The sequence below is a fragment of the Heloderma suspectum genome, chromosome 1 (genome assembly GCF_057233095.1).
Source record: "Heloderma suspectum isolate Gila_16-S chromosome 1, 16-S_ref, whole genome shotgun sequence".
Lineage (NCBI taxonomy): Eukaryota > Metazoa > Chordata > Lepidosauria > Squamata > Helodermatidae > Heloderma > Heloderma suspectum.
The window spans coordinates 250,987,822-251,005,143 of record NC_139458.1 but is presented as its reverse complement, the minus strand read 5'-3'; the positions used below and the strand labels follow the sequence as shown (position 1 = coordinate 251,005,143).

Genomic DNA, 17,322 nt, shown 5'->3' with positions numbered 1-17,322 from the left:
AGAGTATTTGGGCTTATTTCAAACCAGGTTCAGACCTGGTTTTGGCGCTAAAACAGCCTTGGTTGCTGTGATTGATGACCTCTTTCAGGGGAGAGAAAGGAGGAGTGTGATCCTATTGAATCTGCTTGATCTCTCAATGGTGTTTGATAGCATTGATCATGTTTGATAGCATTGATCATGGTATTTTGCTGGAAGGACTCTGTGGGGTGGGCATATGGGGCACAGTGAGAAATCAACATCTGTATGAAGCCATTGAGGGAGATCATCTGAGGTTTGGAATGTGGTGTCATTGGTATGCTGATTACACTCAGCTTTATTTCTTTGTTATCTGAGTCAGGTGTGGTGATGCAGGTGCTGACTTGGTGTCTAGATACGGTCATGGGCTGGATGAGGGCCAATAAATAGAAAATGAATACAGACTAGATGGTGTTCACCCTGTTGGCATCACACTAATTGGTGTTCACCCTGTTCTGGATGAAAGAGCAGGTTTGCAGCTCGATGGTGCTCCTAGATCCAGCTTTGTCACTAGGGGCCCAGGTGGCCTTGGTGCCATGAAGTGACTTTTACCAGCTTCAGCAGGCCAATTCCCCCCCACTGTATTTTCCTTTCCTTTAACTGATTATCTCAACATTCCATGTCTCCTGGAGAGCAACAAGCATTTCCAGTGATTCATTCCAATGTAGCTGGATTCTATAGATGTGAAGCTCGAGAGTATTCTGATTCATGTACTATAAAGCATTTCTTTATAAAGTGATGCCACATGTGCATGTATATGGCATGGCTGCTAGGTGCATCATTTTGAACTCCTGTATGCAGAAAAGGAGTCTTGAAAACTGTTTATAATTGCTTTTGCAGTTTCAGAGTAGGCTGGACTTGGCAAAAGTCATGCTGGGTTTAGTTTGAACTTGGACAGCCTCTTCCAGGCACAGGTGAAGTTAGTACCCTCACAGGCCAATCCTATTGCCCCACTATGTCAGCATTTGTACCAACCTACATTGATGTGTCTTTTCTGATTCATATTTACAAGTATTTTGACTTGAAAGTATTAGAAAAATGTGCTTTCTGGTTCTGCACATTCTCTGATAATCTATAAAATGTCAGTTTATCCATATCTGTCCATTGCAATTAAGCCTTCAGAGCCAAAATGAATAAAACTCCAAATAAATAAGATACCTCTGAACTCAAAACATTTTATAGATGTATTTTACATTTTTAATAAATCCTAAACTGGAGTATTAATAGCTTGTTTGGGGTTGTATCTTCTTTGGACCACAACACACAAGTGGTATATTAAAGAAAGATTGCTCTGTCTTTTCAGTTGATGTACTCTGCCTCTACTATATATTGCAACTGGAATGCTAATGCATTGAGATATCTAGTAGCCCCAATATCCTTTCTTAAGAGCAGGGGTAGGCAACCTGTGGTCCTACAGATGTTTTGGCTTACAACTCCCACCTGCCCAATCCAGCATAGCCAATGGATGAGAGATGATGGGAGTTGCAGGTAGAGATGTGAAGGCCTGGGGAAATCCCCCCAGAAAAATTCAGAAAACTCCCGTTTCCTCCAGGTTTTTCCCTGAGGACCGTTTTTGGGTTTTTTCCAAAAAAATTGAACAACTCTAGATTATGAAATATTTTCTTTTAGAATTTATGCCATAGTATTTATATATTGTTACCCAGCCCTTAGTCCCCCCAAAATGTTTTCTAAAAACTATGTAATAAGAACACTATTATAGAAAGACTAGAGATATAAAATGTCTGGAAATAATGAAGGCATGGGGAAAGTTTAGTCCTCTCTCTAAGATTCCCAGTATAGTTAGTTCTTTTATTCCTTATTCAGATTATTGACCTGAAGTATATTTTACTGATAGACATTTATGCTTAGTTTCCCAACATGTAGACACCATTGTGCATTCATGACAGTAAATGTGCATTCTTGACAGCCTGGGTTTTGCCCTATAGAGGCCTGTGTTTCTGATGCTGTAGCAGTCATTTAATGTAGTTCTAATCTATTCAGACAATAATTACAAATTTACGGAGTTTACTTTTAAAAGTTTTAAAATATAATGATAATCTTATGAGCAAACTAAGTCATATATCAAATAACTTTAGGAACAGAAAGCCTGCTTTATGTTTGTTTGTTTGTTTGTTTGTTTATACCCCGCCGTTCTTCCTCTCACAAGGAACCCAAGGCGGCTTACATTATCCTCCTTCTCTCCATTTTATCCTCACAACAACAACCCTGTGAGGTGGGTTGGGCTGAGAGTCTGTGATTGGTCCAAAGTCACCCAGTGAGCTTTCATGGCCGAGTGGGGACTAGAACCCAGATCTCCCAGCTTCTAGTCCACCACTCTTGCCACTACACCATACTGGCTCTCTACACCATACTGGCTCTCAATCATGTTCCTAAAGCAGCCCTCCCCAAGCTGGTGCCCTCCAGATGTTTTGGACTACAACTCCAGCATTCCTGACCATTGGCAATGCTGCTTGAGGCTGATGGGAGCTGAAGTCCAAAATATTGCTGGCTGGGGAATCCTAGGACTTGTAGGACTTTTTTCTATCTAAACATGCATAGGCTTGCACCCCAAGATGTTTTTGGAGACACATACCCTTCATTGACCTGGTTTGTGCAATCAAAACAGCCCACCGTGGCTTATTTATTTAAGCCACGGTGGGCTGCAGCACGTGTTGGGCGGGATTTGCATATTCAACAGCTGGCTGCAACTTGTCATGTCTTGCAAACCCGGGGACTGTGGGTTATGTGACGGTTCAACAGTCCTTGCATATGCAATAACAGATAATGGGTTATCTGAGGGTTGTTTAACCCTCGCATAAACCACAGTCCCTGGGTTCACATGGCATGACAAGCTGCGGCCACAGTGGGCTGTTCAGTTGTGTGAACTGGCCCAGTCTGAGGCTACAGATACAGTTTTAAATCAATCTTTTTAAGGTAATTCTTACAATAGAATAAAATACCTTACTTTTAATAGACTTATTTCTCCATGGATCCCAAAACTCTGTGGATTCTCCTGTGGAAAAGTATAGTTGAAGGAAAAAAATGTATTGCTTCTGTATAGCTAGAGTCACTTTATATGTGCTGCTTCCTTTATGTTCTGTCCTTGAAATGTTCACTGTAGAAGAATCATGCAATTCTATGATTCAATCAATATGAGCACAGTAACATAAAATATTGTCAGGGTATGAGTTTTCTCTTCTGAGAGAGGAGTATCCTAGGTTTTCAAGTGAATCACACATTGGTGTGTACAGTGGACAGCTGTGTACTTACTGGCTTTTTAGCACATAAGGGAGTGGAGAGTAAATATAGTGTGCATTTGAGCATGCCTGGTTCTCCTCCTGTGGCCAAACGTATTGGTGTCGTGCATGCTCTGAATCAATATTGGCCCCTCAGTAGGCATGCCTATCAAGAGCGTGGATGTAATCAGGTTTGCCTGCATCATGCTCTGAAACAGACTTGTAGCTTCATAAATGCCTGGTACTCCAAGAGTCCATACTTGCCAGCAGTAAAAGAAATGGTTGGGAATCAAATGGGATTAGGACAGGCACAATTTGTAAAAGAGGACCTCATTCTTACCTCACTGTTGATAAACATAATTTCAGTGCAAGGATAACTTGCGTCAGGACTGACATTGAAAACAAAAATGCTGTTATACCTCTTTGTTCTAATGTTCAAGCCCTTTCTCATAATAATGCCAAGTATGTAGTGTACAGGCTGGTCATTGGTACTCAAGGGTAAGGAAAGCCTCTATGCATGTGCCTAAGGATACACATCTTATGACTTAGTTTAGCTCTAAATACAGATTTTGAACTGAGACCTCAGTCTAACTGGAATTACTTTCCAGTTGTTATGTGAATGACTAAGAATATCAAAATAATAGCATGAACTAGACAAGGGCAGCTACTTCCATTATAAATATGCGTTTTTTAACCAATGGAGCAACATCTTGGAGAATCTAGTAAATTGCAGTATATTTACTAGGTTACGTGGGCAGCTAAATGTTTGTATGACATCCAAATGACATTGGAAGATCTGATGAAGTATTCTTTTAAGAAAGCTCATGCCACAGTAAATTATTAGCTAGTCAACATGATACAAGGTTGTTGTTTTTTAATCTTAGTAGAGTAGGGAAGGGAGAATTGAGCTATGAATTCAAAGAAGGTGGGGAAAGAAACCATTTTTATATGAACACATGGCTCCTATTTTATAAAGAGGAAAAAGTGTAACATCTTTATTATGTTACATCTCCAGCAGCAACGCCAGGCAGGTCCAACACCAGTACCAGGCAGGTCCAGCAGCAGCAAGCAACCGCACCATTCTTCAGTGAGTTAAATAAAATCAGAAGTAGTGTTTTTCTTTTATTTTACGTTACAATATATTGTGTTTGTCCTCTCAACAGCCCTGCAAAGAGGTTGGCTACAACTATTCCTATTTTCTCAATGGGGAACAGAGGCTAAGAATGACTTGTGTAGTGAATCTGTGGCAGTGGAGCTGTGGGACATGAATCCTGAATCTTCCAGATCAATGTCCAGGCCTCTTTGCTGGGGGTTAAAGTCAACTAGCAGAAGTCTGCTAGTGTGACGGATCTTTCGTCCTCTCTCCTCCCTGTTGCAGCCCTCTGTAACACCCTAAAATCTGCTCCAGAGGGGTTTCCAGCCCTCTGGAACAGATTTTGAGGTTTCACAAGGAAGCTTCAGGGGGGAGGGGAATCACCACCTTCCCAGTTCTGCTGATAGAACTGCTTCCATCAGCAGGATGACAGTGTTGAATCCAACCTTGGCTTCAAATTATACCAACCTGAATACAACTGGAATGGGGAATGAACACAATATTTTGAGACTAATGCAGCAACAATACAGTTGCAGTGAAATATCACTTGAAAGGAAAATAAACACTGAATGGGAATTAAGAGTGAGCATTTCTTGCATAAAACTAGTTTTGAAGCTGAGTAGTTAGGCACATCCCTCTCACAGAGTGAAATAACCTTAAGTATTACATAATTTCATTATGTTTTTTCATGTTTTTAATTATGAAGATCTCTCTTTGCAGTGCTTGCCTAACGATTTGAAACTACTAATTCGGCATGATAAAATTAGGAAATTCTAGCTGGTAGGGGTAGAAGGTTAATTTTAGAAGGAAGCAAGTCAAAAGGCTTTGGGATACTTTATTACTGAAGCTCAATTAACTTCATTTTTGATGTATTTACACTGATCCTTAAATCCTAAAGTTTAGTCACAACATTAATTTTCCAGCACTGAAGAACCTAACAGAGCATGAGACAAACATGCTAGTGTTTCCAGTGTAAGAGAGAAAATATGACTGATGGTTTGGGGTTAAAACGAATGCATTTGGCAGCATATGGCATTATTACTTGTACTGAACAATATTCCACCAAATTCCATTTATTTAAACAGGAGTTTGGAATTTAACTATTTTTTTTTCTTCCCTTATGTTGTAGAAGGCACTCTGTGCTATGGAAGCCACTTATTACTACTCTTTAGTATTGGTTTTATAGTACAGTTTTAATTTGTTGTTTCGATTAGCAGTCACACTTCTCTGAAAACAATTGTTTGTAAAAAGTGATCTATAAATTACATTAAATTAAATATGTAAATATTGTGCATGTCATATGTTGGTTGGAAATGGTTGGGAAGCACTGTGTTTAGTAGTTTGCAAAACAACAACAGCATATTGAAATTGAAGTGGCAGCCTGTGTATAATTCATTACAGTAGTCCCAATAGGGAGGTTATCAGAGCATGCATACCCTCCCTATTGGGCAAGCTATCCCTGTCCAGGAGGTATTGCAGTGGGTGTACCAGTCTTACCTGTGGGAAGGTACTTCATGCAATGGAGTCCACCTGGAAACAGTTGGGAGAAGGGTGGGAAATCCTGAGCTGATGAAGATGAAAACCTCCTGTTAAATCTATTCATGTTCTAAGAGAAATTATGTAATAGTAAAGGACTTAACTGCAAAATAAAGGTGCTGTTTCATGATTTTGTAGGAGACAATGGGTTTCTCACAAAATCAGATGTTCCCTTCCCCCATGCAGCCCCCCAGCTCTCCAGAGCAGAATTGGGTGGGGGGCATGCAGGGTGGAGGGGGCATTGGTTCTACCAGCAATGTCAATTGTGTTGGCAGACAGACACAGTCGGATACAACCCAATAGCTTTAACTACAGAATTAACCCATAATATTAATTAACTATCTTTTTCCTTATTAGAGTAACTTTACATTTTTTCTGAATTAGCCTTCCTCTGCTTGGCCATATATGAAGGTTGCTCTGGTAAATTAAATCGGGGAGCATGGACCACAAGCTTGGAATGTTTATCCCGTTTCTCTTCAGTTCCTTGAAGCTTGCACATATTAATTAATTAATTATATCATACTTAATTATATTCTTCCATTAGAAAGCTCAGAGCAGCTTATACTGGGCACCCAATGGCACTGATTAGGTTCCCACCTCCTCTATGCCAACATAGTAAAGGATTGGTACTCTCAGATGAATTAGTGGGTGCCTGTTCAGCTTTGTTCTACAAAAACAAAGATGAAGAGCAAAGTAGTAGAGACTGCCTTACAGAGGTTGCTGAGTGGACTTCAGGTATACTTCTGGGCTTTTTTGGTGTGTGTAACTCACCAAATCCCATAGCTCTGCCAGGCATTTATTTCATCACATTTGTATCCCATCCTTCTTCCAAGGAGCTTATGGTGGCATACGTGCCCCCCCCCCCGCCATTACTCTCAACAACTGTGTGAAGTAGGTTTAGCTGAAAGAATGACTTGACCAAGTCTCTTCACTGAGTGAGAATCAATTTTTCCTGATGCAAGTACAGCATTCTATTATAACATCGTTTGGTAAGTGATACTCACTTCAAAATGAAAAAGGCTTGGGTAGATTGAGGAACAGGGGAAAGAGAGGAGGCTTTTCCTCCTCCTTCATTCTGACTTTGTCTTATGGAGTGAAAAAGCCTTCTCAGCACCAGGGTGTGATTAAAAGTAAGGGTATATATACGGGGAAGTGATGGATGTATACATGCGTATTCACACATGTTTAGGAATGCACATCTTTGAGGAACAGTGGGAGAGATGTAAATGTAGGTGTGCGTGCATCTGCATATGTTAGCCAACCAGTGTGCATGAAAGGTATATTCTGAAGTGGCCCATTAACCCATTTATTATGTGTAGTGGTCATCTGGCTAGAAAGAAGCTAGGAATTCCAACTCTTTGAGTTTACCCATTTTGTACCCATTGACAAGGTGCTGCCCTCCTGTTGTGCTTCACTTTATGTGCCTGAACACCACACTTCCTCTCTCCCATCCAACGTTCTCCTCTTCCCAGAAGACAGAGAGGGTAGTGGGATTGGCAGCTACCATTAACACTGCACTAATGGTAGCTGCCATTACAGTGGAGTGTTAATGGTAGCTATTCTTTCTTTCCAGCCTGTAATTACAAGTTTGGGAGAGAGAAAGAAGCACTTCTGTCCTCCAAAGGGAGTAGGGACCAAATGCAGTTGCAGTTAGCTAGGTAAATATTTCATTTCATTTCTATATTGCCCAATAGCCAGAGCTCTCTGGGCGGTTCACAAAAATAAAAACCATAGAGTGCAGCATAAAACAATATAAAATATGAAAGCTTAAAACCACAACATAACAGAATAAAACCTATCAGCAATGCAGAGTTTTAAAATACAGATTTAAAACACCAGAGCTAAAAGATTAGGAATCTAAAAGGCTAAAATACTGGGAGAATAAAAGTCTTCACCTGGCACTGGAAGGAGTACAACATAGGTGCCAGGCGAACGTCTTTAGGGAGCTCATTCCACAGCCGGAGTGCCACAAAATGCAGCTTTATTTGCTGGGCTACCATTTTGTCTTTGATGCCATGGTTCCTATCTGAGACCTGAATACTGCTACACAAATGTGTCTGGTCAAGATTAACTGTCTTGAACAAAATTTGCCAAATACTAGGGTTTTTACTTGTATGACTGAACTTGGCCCAGCTCAGTGGGTATATATGATTCATACAAGTAAGTGGTTAACTCTGCGAGCAATACCCATGCAAATGTATAAATTGGCTATCTTCACTCCCTTCCTCCTCCAGTGATGAGAGAAAGCACACCTAGGCAGCACCACTGTGTTCTTTGCCAATTGAACATAGGAGTTTACTGGGCGCATGTTCTCTGATTTTCCTTTTCCTGCAGAAACATAACCAGACTAATAATTGGGAGAAAACCTTCTTGCCAAAGGGCAATAAATAATGTGGAGATTTGGAAGTCTGTTAGAATATTTACTGATCTCCTGGATTAATGTAAAATATGGTAGCCCAGATGGTGTTCGTAAGCTAACATTTTGTGGGGGAAGTGTTTTATAGGTGAAATAAATTTATCTAGGTATTCAATATCTGTGATTTCATGCAAATCAAATCAAATTGAATCTAATAATCTGTCTAGAAGATCTCCCTTCTGCGATACATCAGACACCCAAGATCATGTACTTCTTGTCGATTATTAAAAACTTTCTTGTTTATCCTGGCTTTTCTCAACCATTAACTTGTCTTAACATTATTGTGCTTTTATAATAATCCATTGTTTTATAATCTGTTGTGAACCACTTCAAGATTTTTAAAAATGGGAAGTGGTATATGAATCTTTTAAAATAAATAACCAGTGATCTTGTACTTTGGCCTTATAAGAAGTGGGTTAGATCCAGCAAAAGCCTCCCACAGATGGAAAGGCTTCTATCAGTGGGAGGTTTTTGAGCCACGGGAGCTTTTTCATTGGCTGAACAGGGGAGGAGGCAATCTTCACTAATTCCCCCCTCCCTTGCAGTCCTCTTGCTTGGCTGAAAATCTACTCCAGAGGGTTGGAAAGCCCTCCAGAACAATGCAGGGGGTGGCGCTGGGGGTGCAGGGTTAGGGGTGAATTTCTCAAAATTGTCTCCCCCCACCCTTCTGCCAGCAGAAGCATTCTGAGTGACACTTCATTCAAGGACGCTTCTACTGGCAGAATGATCTGGTTCAGCCCAGCATTAATACGCTATCATTATATGGTGCTTTACAGAGTAACATAAGCAAAAAAGGCAGGTTTCTGCCCTGAGGATCTTGTAGTAGTAAATTTGGACAGTGAGCGAGAGAACAAAGGGAGAAAAGTATCCTCCTAAACTATTTCTCTTTTTTCTCTCCCCGCCACCCTCCCGTTCCTGGTAGTAATGACTGCTTCTGAGTTAAGTACAGGTTGTACTTAACTACAGTAAAAGCAGCAGGTACAGAAAATGGTGCAAAGCGCTACTTGTCAGGAATAGGGGTGTTTAAAAAAGCTGCTTGGTTGGCTTGAGGTACTCCTGGACAAAAATGAACCAGTTGCACAATATATTATAAGGGGAATCCTCTGAGAAGATGTTTCGGAAAGTAACGTCAAAATGGCTGCCTATGTGTATATACGAAATTATTGTTTAATTCTCAAACCCTGTACTTTCATAGTAAAATTCTTGTGAGAAAAAAATAGTTAGGGAGCCCTCTAGAGTTCAGAAGATCAGAAATCTCAAGTGCTATCAGAACCCCAAATGGTTTGTGGCACACATTAATTTTAGTATGTTAATTGTGCTATGTAAAAAGTAAGTGATTCGTCTTCTATGAAATGTGCTATAATCAGCACCAATGATTTTTAGTATAGTTGTGAAGTGCAACAGTGCCTGAATGCTGTAACAATTTTAACCTGACCTGATCCTGGCTATAATCCTAAATCCTGCAATCTCCTTTGCTGTGGTTCATTATCTCTGATGTGTACACTTTTAAATACTCTGTTCAAGGGGTATTCATCTTCATTTGAATTCCTTCAGTACTGAAGGCCACTTAACTAGGGTTTCATGATGGAAATCATAACTAATGAATTTTGACTGACATGAGAATATGTCATGCTAAAATCTTGACCTGTCAGGCTCACTTTACACATTTTAACAAATTTTAAAAGCATCTGATTTTCCAGAAACACACTGGTTCAACCATGGTTTTGAAGTGTTTCCATTCTAGTTTGGAGGGAAAGCACCGCTTATAATTTGTTGGTGAGATGTCACAGCAAAATATGGTTAGCATTACACAGGAAACAGAAAAGCCTTGGGAAAGGTGTGAGCTCATGACTCATTTCCAATCCTCCAAACCATGATGGACTGGGTGAATTGACCATTTCTAAATCAGGGGTTCAAAAGGAATGTGTAACTTCTTGGTAGGGGTGGGCAAATGAGTGATGTTCAAGCTCGCCAAGATTCTCCAAACGTCAGGTCACTGCTCATCTCTCCTTAATTCGTGCTTGTAGGGAAAATTCCCATTCACACAATGGGAAAATTGTGTGAAACGAACAGCCATCAAATGTGAAAGTTGGATGAGCAATTCCCAAATTTGCACAAATTTCCAAAATTGCACAAAATTCCTCTATCGTCTATAAAGTATGGGTGATTTAAAATGTGCAAAGTTTAATGTTGAGAAAGTTGAACAGTTTTCAAGTACACATTTTGCAGACATAAAGGCAAGTTTGGGAATTTGCAAACATTTTCAGAGAAAATGTGCTGCCGTTCGTGCTCATGATTGTGAACGAGGAGGCATTTTCAAGTGATTTGTGAACTGAAACAAAATTCTCATATCCCTACTTCTCGGGTGGGGAAGGTGAATTTAGGGTGAGCTTCTTGCAAAAAGATGTATGCAGTGAGAACAGAGATTGAAAGTAAGGCTTTGAGTTTGTTGTAGCTAGGTAGCTGAGCAAAAAGTACATCTTAATTGTAGCAAGTTCAGAAAGAATTGGGGGAAATACGTTTGTAAATGTGTTCTATCTATTGTCATAAATAAGGTTGAGTTTGGATTTGGTTGGGGCTTGTTGAATTTAGGCTTGGTGTAAACTTTGGTTCCTAGTATTGAGCTGAGATAAACTTCCAAGTAACAGGCACTGAAAAGACCTTTGGTCTTGGTTATACTAAGTTAGCTATTCAGAATATTGAAGAAAATCATTTCCCGTTGCAGAAGGACAATAGGAATATCTTCATTAGCTCTGCATGTGGATGTCTGTTTTTCTGTATTTCAGACTCAAACTTGTAGGCCCAAATTTTCAATTTCATCAGTATACTGATGACACGCAGCTCTCTCTCGCTCTCGCTCTGAAATCTGAATCAGGAGAGGCTGTGCAAGTCCTGAATCAGTGCCTAGGCTAGATGAGGGCCAATAAACTGAAACTAAAACAAACCTGGCAAGACGGGAGCCCTGTGGGTGAGTGGTTCCTGGTCTGGGAGATAGGCTCATTGCCTGTTCTGGATGGGGTTGCACTCCCTCTGAAAGATCAGGCTTGTAGTCTCGGGTACTCCTAGATCCATCATTGTCACTGGAGGTCCAAGTGGCTACCGTGGCTCGGAGTGCCTTTAACCAGCTTCGGCTGATTCACCAGCTACGGCCTGTCCTGGACAGGGATAGGTTGACCACTGTGGTACAGGCATTAGTAATCTCAAGACTGGATGTCGGGCTGCCGTTAAGGCTGGTCTGGAAGCTGGAGCTAGCGCAGAATACAGTACCTCAGCTGTTGTTGGGAGCTGCCCCTTTTCAGCATGCAACTCCTTTGCTGAGGGAACTGCACTGGCAGCCTATTTGCTACCAGGCCAGGTTTAAGGTATTAGTGCTAGTGTAAAAAGCCCTAAACAACTTGGGACCAGGATAACTGAGAGAGCGCTTACTTCTTTACCAACCTGCCCAGTCACTGACGTCATCAGAGGACATGTTCCTGGTGGTTCCACATGGACCTATGGCCCAGTTGGAGTGTACCAGGAAAAGAGCCTTCAGTGTGGTGGCCCCCTTCCTGTGGAATTCCCTGCCTTTGGAGGTCAGGCAGGTGGCAATGTTGTGTTCCTTCACAGGAGGCCTTCCTTGCGTGACCAGCCAACGTTTATTAAATTCGACCTTATTGGAATTTGGCTTTTTCAAAAAACGTTTTAACTGTTTTAACCTGGTGTTTTGTTCTTTACCTTTGTTGTTCACGGCTCCAAAATCTTCTTATGTGGAGCGGTATATTGTTTATTGTTAAATAAATAAACAAACTTCATATCTCACATTTTGGCCCAAATAACTTCTCCAAGTGGATTGCAGCAACATCAGTAAAATGCAATTAAATGCCAAAAATGAACCTCTAATTCCATTGTAAAATTAATAAATAGTAACGTATTTGTTTAAAGTGCCATTCTAAATAGCATTGATCAGGCCATAGCTGGAGTCTACCCAAACCTATAATCATATTTTAAAAGTAGTATACAAACTGGAGATGGTTCAGAGAACAATAGAGACAAACTTCTTGTAACCTATGATACATGGGGAAAGTTTGAAAGAAGATGTTGTTTTGCTTTAAGTTCATCCTCTCTCACCTTCCAATATTATCAGTTAAATGTTTAGCCTCTTCAGTAGCATGTGACGTAATTAGGATTGCCACCTTTTTGTTTGGCAGATTTCCTGTGTCTTTTCTGGCAGAGTTCCAGTGAAACAGAAATTGAAGAGCAAAACCCTTTCCTGGTGCAGAGGTGCGGTAGTAGGAAAAATAAGTGCCCGGCCTGCTGAAGTTCTGGCTGTTACATTGGGCTAGCAGGTGTGTCAGGGGGAAAAATGGGAGCCTAAGATGTAGCTACTCAAGCAGTTCAAAGAACTGAAGATTAAAAATAAATAAATCTGAAAATGACAAAGGAAATCATAATATTTTATTTTTCCTGTAGTTGGTTCATCAGTGTCTAAAAGTATGATGATCATTCTCGAAAGTCAGGACACTGCCTACCACAAAGAGCACAACTTAATTTGAAACAGTTTGGACAGACTTAAGTATTGGCTTCAGTCTATTGCACTGTAAATAGAATTGGCTTGGTTCTGGTCTTTATGGTACATCTTCATAGGTTCAGATAACCTTACTTCCTTTTGGCGTGAGAACAGAGATTTCTGGCTTTTTGGCTGACATAGTGGAATAATCAAATGCCAAGTAAATCAAAGCCAATTATAAAAATAGTTCTAAGAACTTTTCTGTGAATTGAGGAAACTAAAATGGTCTTATTGATGGGAGACTATCTCATAATGTTTAAAATACCTGAAATGAGAATCAGCTCAAGGCTTTTGATTTCATAGACTGAGCAAGCCTCTAATACCACTCATGCATGCTGTTTGTAGTATGCTAATAGTGCTTAAGTCCTGTCTGAACAAAATAACTTAAATGTCGGACAGGTCATGGCAGAGAGTTCTGACAAAATGTGGTCCACTGGAGAAGGAAATGGCAACCCACTCCAGTATTCTTGCCAAGAAAACCTTATGGAACGTATCACAAGGCTAAAAGATATGATGCCGGAAGATGACCCCTCAGGTCGGAAGGTGTCCAATATACTACTGGGGAAGAGCAGAGGGAATTTCCAAGTAGCGCCAGAAAGAGTAGAGCAGCTGGGCCAAAGCCGAAAGGACACGCAGCTGTGGATATGTCTGGTGGTGAAAAGAAAATCCGATGCTGTAAAGAACAATATCGTTTAGGAACCTGGAATGTAAGATCAATGAATCAAGGTACGCTGGAGATGGTCAAACATGAGATGGCACGATTGAACATTGACATCTTGGGAATCAGCGAACTAAAATGGACAAGCATGGGCGAATTTAATTCAGGTGACCATCATATCTACTACTGTGGGCAACGATCCCTTTTGTTTGAAGAAATGAGAAGAAATGGAGTAGCACTCATAGTCAACAAAAGGGTGGGAAAAGCAGTACTGGGGTACAGTCTCAAAAACGATAGAATGATCTCAGTACGAATCCAACGCAAACCATTCAACATCACAGTAATTCACGTCTATGCCCCAACCACTGATGCCGAAGAAGCTGAGGTTGATCGGTTCTATGAAGACCTACAACACCTTCTAGAACTAACACCAAAAAAAGATGTCCTCTTCATCATAGGGGATTGGAATGCTAAAGTAGGAAGTCAAGAAATCACCGGGATAACAGGCAAGCATGGCTTTGGTGTACAAAATGAAGCAGGATGAAGGCTAATAGAGTTTTGCCAAGAGAACACGCTGATCATAGCAAACACGCTTTTCCAACAGCACAAGAGGCGCCTCTACACATGGACATCACCAGATGGTCAATATTGAAATCAGATTGATTATGTACTTGGCAGCCAAAGATGGAGAAGCTCTCTATAGTCAGTAAAAACAAGACCTGGAGCTGACTGGCTCAAATCATGAGCTTCTTGTTGCAAAATTTCGGCTTAAATTGAAGAACGTAGGAAAACCACTAAACCATTCAGGTATGACCTAAATCATATCCCTTCTGAATATACAGTGGAGGTGAGGAATAGATTCAAGGGATTAGACCTGATAGACAGAGTGCCTGAGGAACTATGGACAGAGGTCCGTAACATTGTTCAGGAGGCAGCAACTCAATCCATCCCAAAGAAAAAGAAATGCAAGAAAGCAAAGTGGCTGTCTGATGAGGCTTTACAAGTAGGTGAGGACAGAAGGGAAGCGAAAGGCAAGGGAGAAAGGGGAAGATATATCCAACTGAATGCAGAGTTCCAGAGAATAGCAAGGAGAGACAAGAAGACCTTTTAAAATGAACAATGCAAAGAAATCGAAGAAAACAACAGAATGGGAAAGACTAGAGATCTCTTCCAGAAAATTGGAGATCTCAAGGGAACGTTTTGTGCAAAGACGGGCATGATAAAGGACAAAGAAGGCAGGGACCTAACAGAACCAGATGAGATTAAGAAGAGGTGGAAAGAATACAGAGAAGAACTATACAGGAAAGATCTGAATGTCCCTCATAGCCATGATAGTGCGGTCACTGAACTTGAGCCAGACATCCTCGAGAGTGAAGTCAAGTGGGCCTTCGGAAGCATTAGTAACAAAAAAGCTAGCGGAGATTACAGTATTCCAGCTGAGCTATTTAAAATCCTAAAAGATGATGCTGTTAAAGTGCTGCACTCAATATGCCAACACATTTGGAACACTCAGCAGTGGCCACAAGACTGGAAAAGGTCAGTTTACATTCCAATTCCAAAGAAGGGCAACGCCAAAGAGTGTTCAAACTACCATGCAATTGCGCTCATTTCACATGCCAGCATGTTATGCTCAAAGTCCTACAAGCTAGGCTTCAGCAGTATGCAAACCAAGAACTACCGGAAGTACAAGCTGGGTTTCGAAGAGGCAGAGGAACTAGAGATCAAATTGCCAACTTTCGCTGGATCATGGAGAAAGCAAGAGAATTCCAGAAAAACGTCTATTTCTGCTTCATTGACTATGCTAAAGCCTTTGATTGTGTGGATCACAACAAACTCTGGCAAATTCTGAAAGAGATGGGAGTACCAGACCACCTTACCTGTCTCCTGAGAAACCTGTACGAGGGTCAAGAAGCAACAGTAAGAACCAGACATGGAACAACTGATTGGTTTAAAATTGGGAAAGGAGTACGACAAGGCTGTATATTGTCGCCCTGCTTATTTAACTTATATGCAGAGTACATCATGAGAAACGCCAGGTTGGATGAATCACAGGTTGGAATTAAGATTGCCGGGAGAATTATCAACAACCACAGTTACGCAGACGATACCACCCTAATGGCAGAAAGCGAAGAGGATCTAAAGAGCCTGTTGTTGAGGGTGAAAGAGAAGAGTGCAAAAGCTGGTTTGAAACATTAAAAAAACGAAGATCATGGCATCTGGCCCCATCACTTCCTGGCATATGGAAGGGGAAGAAATGGAAGCAGTGACAGATTTTACTTTCTTGGGCTCCAAGATCACTGCAGACGGTGACTGTAGCCATGAAATTAAAAGACGCTCCTTCGGAGGAAAGCTATGGCAAACCTAGACAGCATAGTAAGAAGCAGAGACATCACCTTGCTGACAAAGGTCTGCATAATCAAAGCTATGGTTTTCCCAGTAGTAATGTATGGCTGTGAGAGCCGGACTATAAGGAAGGCTGAGCGCCAAAGAATGGATGCTTTCGAACTGTGGTGCTGGAGAAGACTCTTACGAGTCCCCTGGACTGCAAGGAGGTCAAATCAGTCCATCCTAAAGGAAATCAACCCTGAGTGCTCACTGGAAGGACAGATACTGAAGCTGAAGCTCAAATATTTTGGCCACCTAATGCGAAGAGAAAAGTCACTGGAAAAGACCCTGATGCTGGGAAAGATTGAAGGCAAAAGGAGAAGGGGACGGCAGAGGATGAGATGGCTAGATAGCATCACTGATGCAATGAATATGGACTTGAGCATGCTCTGGGAGAGAGCGCAGGACAAGGAGGCCTGGCGTGCTATGGTCCATGGGGTCACGAAGAGTCGGACACGACTTAACAACTGAACAACAAAAAGGAAAGTGAACTTTCAGAGTTCAACACACACCAAAAGTATGCATTTGGGTGAAACTTTTTTCTTGTTTTCATTTTGGCCAGCAAGAAACATTCAGAACGTAGAACTAAATCTACTCTTGATTTTCATACATTACAAGGATACTTGGAAGCTTGGGTGAAAATTAATCTTACATCCTTCTGGTGTTGGGTTTTTTGGCACTAGCAGTCAGTGATGTAGGGTTTCTAGAAAATTTTGAATTGGAAAATTTTCCATTTGCTTAGGAAACTTTTCAGTTTATATCGTTTTCCAGTGCAAATTAGGTGTTCTGATGCCATATGTAGGAGTGGGCAACTTGTGGCTCTCCAGAAGTTTTGGCCTACAACTCCAATAATCTCTCACCATTAGCTATGCTGGTTGGAGTGGATGGGAGCCATAGGCCAAAATATCTGGAGGGCCACAAGCTGCCCACACCTGCCCTAGAGAGATCGAATTTAGCATGTTTATTTTACTGGTATTTAATAAACAAAGCTAAAAATAAAGGTACCCCATGATAATTTTTTTGTCCCAATTTGTTGTTCAGTAGTTCAGTCTTGTCTGACTCTTGGTGACCCCATGGACCATAGCACGCCAGGCCTTCCTGTCCTGCGCTCTCTCCCGGAGCATGCTCAAGTTCATATTCATTGCATCAGTGATGCTATCTAGCCATCTCATCCTCTGCCGTCCCCTTCTCCTTTTGCCTTCAATCTTTCCCAGCATCAGTGACTTTTCCAGTGACTTTATGCAATTTAAATGTTATATTATGGGCAAATGTTTATTGGAATACTTGTCAAAATGTAAAGACAATAGCATATACTTCCCTTACGATGTTTAAATTTGAGGAAAAACCCCAAAGGAACTAAAAACTGTTCATAGCAATTAATTTTAACAAACCAAAGAGATATACATGATATGCTGACAACTACTCAACTGTTTCAAC

At 41.0% G+C, this 17,322-nt stretch overlaps 1 protein-coding gene across 2 annotated transcripts in view; it reads left to right on the top strand.

The window, feature by feature from the left end:
- PPP3R1 (protein phosphatase 3 regulatory subunit B, alpha) overlaps window positions 1-17,322 on the top strand; it is a 64,198-nt gene that overhangs the window by 29,254 nt on the left and 17,622 nt on the right. The window contains exon 1 of one of the 2 annotated variants that reach the window (XM_084823882.1): window positions 4,162-4,338. The exons of the other annotated variant lie outside the window; for it this stretch is intronic. Within the exon in view, the coding sequence (XP_084680008.1) occupies window positions 4,252-4,338 (87 nt within the window). The 5' untranslated portion in view covers window positions 4,162-4,251. Of the gene's footprint in view, window positions 1-4,161; window positions 4,339-17,322 lie in introns of those variants that run through there. 2 annotated transcript variants of the gene reach the window in all.